The following is a 7,991-nucleotide window of genomic DNA, read 5'->3' as shown; positions in this document are numbered from 1 at the left end:
GAGAGAAGTTGTTTCTTAAAACAAGCAAAAATTACTTATTTTAAAAATAAAATAAAATAAATTAGACAAACACATTAAAAAATAAAAAAAATGCTTATTTATTACAAAAAATTTAAACAAACAAACCTAAGGTGATATTTAATTTTTATTTTTATTTACATTTGGTCTCTATTTTTCATTTTTTTTAGTGAGAATTCTTATGTAATTCAAATGTATTGATTTAAATTAACCTTAATTTTTTATTTCAAAACTTTTTTAAATCCAAATTAGTATTCATAAACCTTAAGTAATATCAATCATGACTAAATAATGGGAATATAATTTCCTTATAATTCATATATTTTATATTTTATTATTAGATACATCCAAGCCTGTAGCAAATTATCTAAATTTTATTGTACACTCAATTTCCAATTGTCATATAATTAAACATTAATAGTGTGTTTGGATAGGGTAATTTTTTGGAGTAATTCATTTATTTAAAGAATTTTAAATACTTCATGATTAAATGATTTGTTTGGATAAATGATTTAGAGAGAAATTCAAATCCTGTCATTTTTACGAAGTATTTTAATTAACTAAATTTGTAGAATTTGAAATTCCGTAAAAAAGTGGAGAATTTGAAATTTCTCCACTCACGCTCGGTCATTCGCGAACGCACACGGCTCACACCCTCTCACTCTCTCGCACGCAATGCTCGTGCTCACTCGCTCTCGTGATGCTTGGAGTCTCTCTCGTGACGCTCTTCTCTCGCAATGTTCCTTTCTTGCGATTCTCGTGATCTAAGCTCACTTTCTTCCGATTCTCTTGCTCATGATCATTGCTTTCCCTCTCCCTTATGATCCTTGCTTTTTCCCTCTTGCGCGGTATTCTTGATTTCTCCCTTTACTCAGGTTCATTTTTTCTCTCTTTCAAATTAGGGTTCCATTTGAATTTTTATTGAATTCGTTGTTGAATTTGTTATTGATTTGGGTTTATAAATGTTCTATATATATAGATATTACTATTATTGAACAGTGACTGCAAGTGGTAGACCACGTTTAAGGATTGATATTATTTTTCTGCTATATATGCCAGTAGGAACAGAGTTGGAGCTGTAGAGCTTCCTTACCTTATGAATGAAGATTGAGATTAGAGTTATTTTTTTTGCAGGTCAAATTTCAATTATCTAAATTGTAGTGGATTCGTTACTGCAATTCTAGAGACAGTTGATTAGATCATTTGTGCTGCATTTATCAGGTGGATTTCTACTTGAACTTTATATTTGCTTAATTTTGTTTTATAGAACAGTTAATAATTAGCATATATGCAGACTAAAAAATGCATATAGAATTCCATATTTTGTAAAGATTTTTATCTACTGAAGGTATACATTGCATTGCCTGAAACTTACCAATAATATGGTTAAATTTACTTGGGGCAGATTTTGCAGCAGAATTATCAAAGGTATTGTATATTTCTGCTATACAAAAATAGGTTCATGATAGGTATTTTTCAAGGCAGAGGAGAGTTATTATAAGGTGTCACCTTGGGCAACTTCATCTTTTTTCCCCAACTTTTATCTCTGCTGCAAATTGGTGTTGGTTGCTTTTTGATTCTTTAATTAAATAAAATCATTATATGCTCTTTCTCTCCCCATGTCTATACAATTGCCAAATTATGAATTATTGTCATGTTTATCTTGCATGCATGTAGCGGAATGGCCAGATGTGATTTATGTTAATGATTTCATTTAACAGGACAAGGCTTTTGTTCTTCTTCATCTTGTGTGCCAATTTTTTATATTTTTGTATTAGAATTGAAAAGGATTATTGTACATTACCCTTGAGATTTCAAATAAATATGAAATTCTACAATTGAAAAGGCTTTTGTTTCACCTACAATCAATCATTGGTATTCCCTGACTTGAAAGATTACTTATGCATATAGATATAGACAAGAGAAATATTAAAATTATGTTATACTCTTGATTCTTCATATGGAAACAAAAACTAAAATATTTTTTAACATAAACAAAATGCATTCATGACATTTTATATTAGTTTCATTTTAATTATTTTAGTTTTCTCTCTCTTATATTAGTTTCACAGGGTGTAGATTGAGAAGAAATGGATGTTAACATAGTTAATACCGGAATTACATCAAGAAAACGTAAAAGAGAAGAGTTTAAGGAGATAGTCATATTTGTTGTTGCTTGCGTGGTTTATATGCTTATGGGTGTAGTAGCATGGTATAATAATAATTATTTTATTAAGGAACCAGCTCATAATTGGGAACTGGAGCGACGTAGTTTCCTTAATCGTCTTTATAGAGGGGCAGAAAAAGATTGCATTGAACAGTTAAGGCTCAGTAAGAGTGCATTTTTCAAGCTTTGTAGAATTTTGCAAGAAAGAGGGGGGTTAGTAAGAACAAGAAATGTTCCAATAACTGAAGCGGTGGCAATGTTTTTACATATCCTTGCTCACAACCTAAAGTACAGAGTAGTGCACTTTGGTTACTGTAGATCTAAAGAAACAATAAGCCGACAATTTAATAATGTCTTAAGAGCTGTAATGAAAGTGAGCCAGGATTATTTGAAGTTTCATACTTGTCTAGAAGGTCCGGGTGAAAATAAATGGAGATGGTTTGAGGTAAGTTTATCAATTGTAAGGCTAGTCAAACTTACAATAAACCTTTTTGAAAAACTAAATATATAAATACACTTGTGTTGTTTGTAGAAATGTGTTGGAGCACTTGATGGGACACATATTCCGGTAACAGTTTCTCTTGAAGATAGGCCTAAATATCGTAATAGAAAGGGCGATGTCTCTACAAATGTGTTAGCAGCCTGTGGTCCAGATTTAAGGTTTATTTATGTGTTACCTGGGTGGGAAGGGTCAGCAGGAGATTCTCGAGTATTACGAGATGCTTTACGTCGTCAAAATAAACTTGAAATTCCAACTGGTAATATCATGTACATAGTATTTTATTTAATTTTATCTAGTTCTAAGTTGTAATTTTTATTTTTAAAAATTGTAGGTAAGTACTTTCTTGTGGATGCGGGATATACTAATGGTCCAGGATTCTTAGCACCATATCGAGGGACTAGATATCATCTGAATGAGTGGATTGGAAACACCCCTCAAAATTTCAAGGAGTTATTTAATCTTCGTCATTCAAGTGCACGAAATGCAATAGAAAGGTCTTTTGGAATACTGAAAAAAAGATGGAGTATATTAAGAACTCCTTCATTTTTTGATATAAAGACACAAATAAGAATTATTATTGCTTGTTTTGTGTTACACAATTTTATAAGAGATGAGCAACAAACTGATCAACTTTTAGAGGTTCAATACTTGGAGCTTTTATCTATTGTTGATGAGGAGCTAACCAGCCAACGAAGAGAAAGAGTTCAAAACAATGTCATAGACGAGGTTGCAACTATTCAAGTTACTGAGGAGTGGACAAGATTTCGAGATACATTAGCGATAAATATGTTTGCTAACTACCAAGTTAGAAGAAACATTACTTAGGGAGAGTTTTTTTTTTATGTAATTTTCTATTGAATAAAGACTTTTATGTACTTGATGGACTTTTTTGTACTTGATTGAAGAAAACTTTGCTTGAAATATTGTCTTTTGATAGCTTCCATTTGTTTACAAAAAAATATTTACATGATCTAGAATTATGAATTGGATTGATCAAGTTACTTTTGTGGGTTGTATGTGACATTTTTTATATGTAGGTTAATAGGTGATATTAACTTCAATGGAGTCATCCAAAGAGAACTTGAAGGGAAAGCGAAAGATGACAGAAAGAAATAATGAAGAAACAAGAAGTTATTTCTCATGGAATTTGGAGATGGAGCGTGTATTAGCTGATGTATTACGAGATCAAAGAAGTTTGGGCAACAAGAGTGATGGAGCTTGGAAAAGGGTAGCATACAATGCTGTAGCTGTAGTGTTATCTACCAACTTCAAAATCCAAGTCACTTGGGAGAATGTAAAAAATCGTATCAAACTTTGGAGATCATGGTATGGAGTTGTTAGTGACATCCTTAGTCAAAGTGGATTTGATTGGGATGGTACAAAACACATGATTATAGTTGACAATGAAAATGCTTGGAATGAGTATGTCAATGTAAGTAATCTTATATTATCATTTTTTAAAAGCAATGTAAATGTTAGTGTCTGGACTAGGTCTTTATGATTTATTAGATTGTGAGTTTCATTTATATAGGGTTTGTCAGATTGATAGTTGGCCTCTAATTCTTGGACTTTTCAAAGTTGGATTTTTTATGTTATAACAATTCAACGTATGGTATTATGGAGTTTGAGTGTAGTATATAATCTTTGTTCTTTGTTAACTAGTTGGACAGACGCAGAATATAGATGCGTTTCTGGGCTTTTTGAGGTATACCCTGGGGAAAGTATTTTTATTATTTCGGGTTTTAGTGATTGAAATTTTACCGGGTTTAATTTGTGCTAAAGAGAGAAAGATCGTTTTGCGCATTTTTGAGCTGTGATTTTCTGGGAGGTGCAACTGTGACCGAGTGACAGCATTGGGAAAATTCAAGTTCAACTCTAAATCATCCTTAAACAATATTTGATTAAATTACTTTATATGGTTTGGTATGCTGTTGCTGATTATTGCAAGCTGCCAATGTCTCTCGAAATACTTTTGCTATTTTGTATTTTATACAGGGGAGGAACTGGAATGATAGTTGTCAAAATCATTTTCCCCTTGTGATTATGTTCTCTGTTCTGAATTTATAATCCATCTTCACATTTTGCTATGTTGGTGCCTTGTTTGAGCATTCTTTGATTTAGTTTCTCTTCTCTGTTCTGATCTTGTGTCCGTGTCTTTGCTAATATTTAACTCTGTTTTCTGCCTTACACAACTTAAGTCTGTTTCAAAAGAATAAATTTTTTTAGAGTCAAACCTTTATAATGATCCTGATGCTCCCACTGCCAGCAACTCTTGCTTTCATACCAAAATGCATGATCATCCTCAATAGAATTGCAGTGGGATTATTGAGTTCATAGCTAGTCTTAATTACTGCCCCCACCTACTGCTTCCAAAGTAGGAATTAATTTTGTATCAAGTCGCATTGAAAATTGAAATTGGATGTGACATTGAGACAGGAGCAGAAGAGTGGGTTGGGGTGGAAGATCCACTGAGAGATAGTGGTGGATTCGAAAATTGAAAAGGATTCAGTTGTGAAGCCATGGAGTGGAAGCGGATCCAAGAATTTGTGTGGCTACTCTAATTTCAGTCAAGTAACAATAGTTGACATTTTATGCTACTTGGTGTATACTGATAATTTGATAAGGTGCCAACATGTGTGCTTCCGCACCCTGCTCTTTGTATTTATGAGCACTTTGCATTCTGGAGCATGTGTTGTTTAGTTATCTGAGTTTTGCTAGCATCTGCCATATTTTTTAGATGTATTATATATTTAGTCAGCGATTGGCATTCTAGCATAGCAATAATATACGATATTGCATTTGAACAAAACTTCTTTTGATAGAATGTAGGCATTTTCAGCTTTGTATTTTTTTACTAGAGATGTTTCTAAACTAGATTTTGTTACATTGCAGACATGTCACTTTCTGGTATGACTTCAGTGGGAAATGATATGCATAATTATATTGATTTTTCTATTATTGACTTGTTTCTTTTTGTTTTTAAGGCGCATAAAGAAGCAAGACAGTTTCGATTTAAGGTGATTGTAAACTGGGATGATATAGTGGACTTGTGTGCCAAAGATAGAGCCACTGGACATGGAGCTGAGACTGCTATGGATGCTGATGAGGTCATGAGCAGAGAGATAAATGAAGGGGAATTAAGTTTAGAGGGTGCTAGTGATTCCATATATTTAGATGAACCTGGTTTTACTACACAAAGAAGGGGTCAATCTTCAGCTTCTACTAGTACACAATCTCAGAGGAGAAAGACAGGAGAAAAAGATGGAATAGCTAATTCGTTGAAAGAAGTGGCTGAATCTTTAAAGCGACTTGTTCAAGCATTTGATATTACGATTGATGAAGATGCTTTTATTCAAGAAGTGTTAGCTGAAGCAGCTTTGATACCAAACCTTAATCAACACCAATGGGCCAAAGCTGTTAAATGGTTATCTGACACTCCAAAACAGTTAGCTATTGTGAAAGCTCTTCCAATTGAGAAAAAGGCAGCTTATGTTTTAACACATATTTCTTGATGTAATTTTTTTTCATAACTTATTAATTTTAATTAATTTGATTGATTGTTGGAAGTTAACTTTCTAACTTTTTCATGTATTTTGTATGTTTCAGGTTTGGAGCTTTTATGCATTCCATGAATATTTGGATTTTATCATCAGGTCAATTACTTACTTGACTTGATTTCTGACCATTTTCTAAATCCAATCTGTAAACTAATCTAAACCATTATTTCATGTTTAAGTTTTGCACCACGTTCCATGTGGTCTTCATTGTTTTTAGATTAAACTCATGCTTAACATATTATTGTAGTTTATCATATATTATATACTTGTGTAAATTTAAAGTGTGATAACAAAAAAAAAGTCTTGTTATTTGAGTTTTGATCCTTGGTCTTATTATTATTGTTATTTGTTTTTATTCTTTTGTAGGCTTTGCTTTTATGAGGAGGTGAAAATCTTTGGACTTGAAGTTGTGATCTTGATATCTTCGACAAACTATCTTTTATTTTTGTTATTTTAATATGGACATAAAATACATTTGAAATTTCATTAGTATTTGGTTTAAATTTGTATGAGATATTATGATTTTGAACCACCTATACTCAAAGTTAAACATTCTTATTATTTTTTTCTTAGTTTAAAATGAACTTATTTCGTATCGTGAATCAATGTGTATTAATTGTTTTATATATGTTAATGGTATTTTGAAGTTTTTAAATATGTTGTGAATTTAAAATATTTTTTAAATTTATAAAGAAAAAATTGATTAAATATGTTGTGAATTTAAAATATTTTTTAAATTTATAAAGAAAAAATTGATTAAATATAATGTCTAATACTATTTTTGAATTAATTAAAATTTTTAATATTAAAATTAATTTCCAATTATTAAATATATTTAAATAAAATTTAATATTAAAACTTTAACTTTTTAATAAATATTTAAAAATGAAATTTTACTTAGTAGAATTTGAAATACTTTATCCAAACAAGATAATTGAAATATAAGATATTGAAAAATTCTCTATCCAAACAAAATATTTGAAAAAGGAAGAGAATTCAATTGAGAGTAATTCAAATTCTAAGAATTTGAAATTCCTTGAATTTTAGAAATGATTTATCCAAACACAACATAAAAGTTTTTTAAACCAATTAATCAAGAAGAAGGAGAAAAAGAAGAAGGAGAAGAAGAAGGAGAAGGAGAAAAAGAAGAAGAAGGAGGAGGAGGAGGAGAAGGAGAAGAAGGAGAATAAGGAGAAGGAGAAGGAGGAGGAGGAGGAGGAGGAGGAGGAGAAGAAGAAGGAGGAGGAGGAGGAGAAGAAGGAGAAATTGTTTTCGATTTTGAGAGTCTTAACAAATTATCTCAAAAGTTACATCTTTTTATCCTTTATGTATGATAATAATCAAATATGTGCATATTTATGAACAATATTAGACAATTATTAGATATGTCTCATGTTTTTGAATTGTATTTTTGCTTAGAGTAACCAATAAAATTAGAATAATTCACTTTATACACATTTTACTTTTTGTAAGATGTTTTTAATTTTTTTTGTGATGTTAGACACATGAAGAACATGAGAAAGAAAAACCTTGTGGAAAAAGTCTAAAAATTAAAAAGAATGAGGATCTATCCAAGGAGTCTCACTTAGAGCGCGCCACCCTAGTAGTTTGAACAAGGCTTGGGTGCAATGAAAGGAGGCATGATGAAGTTAAACAAGCCAAGGTCACAACTCCAAGGAGATGCCTTCTAAATCTCGTTTCAAGTGAGCTACACTCTTGCTTGAGCAAGAACAACCATTGGGAGACT

The 7,991-nt window shown here is 31.3% G+C and overlaps 1 protein-coding gene and 2 long non-coding RNA genes across 3 annotated transcripts; all 3 read left to right on the top strand.

Moving 5' to 3' along the window:
• Positions 1-757: 757 nt before the first annotated feature.
• LOC145955692 (uncharacterized) lies at positions 758-2,193 on the top strand. The gene is made up of 3 exons (XR_014432354.1): positions 758-893; positions 1,153-1,239; positions 2,083-2,193. It is a non-coding gene; the product is annotated as an uncharacterized LOC145955692 (long non-coding RNA).
• Positions 2,194-2,441: 248 nt separating this feature from the next.
• On the top strand, positions 2,442-3,803 carry LOC145956169 (uncharacterized). The gene is made up of 5 exons (XM_083071735.1): positions 2,442-2,630; positions 2,718-2,943; positions 3,019-3,181; positions 3,296-3,475; positions 3,725-3,803. Exons 1-5 carry the CDS (start codon positions 2,442-2,444, stop codon positions 3,801-3,803), a joined length of 837 nt encoding a protein of 278 aa, XP_082927861.1.
• Positions 3,804-6,090: 2,287 nt separating this feature from the next.
• LOC145955693 (uncharacterized) lies at positions 6,091-6,717 on the top strand. Its single transcript, XR_014432355.1, has 3 exons — positions 6,091-6,200; positions 6,294-6,340; positions 6,611-6,717. It is a non-coding gene; the product is annotated as an uncharacterized LOC145955693 (long non-coding RNA).
• Positions 6,718-7,991: the final 1,274 nt, after the last annotated feature.

Source organism: Cajanus cajan, chromosome 3 (assembly GCF_000230855.2).
Source record: "Cajanus cajan strain Asha chromosome 3, NIPB_CcT2T_4, whole genome shotgun sequence".
Taxonomy (NCBI): domain Eukaryota; kingdom Viridiplantae; phylum Streptophyta; class Magnoliopsida; order Fabales; family Fabaceae; genus Cajanus; species Cajanus cajan.
This window is presented reverse-complemented; position numbering and strand designations above follow the sequence as displayed.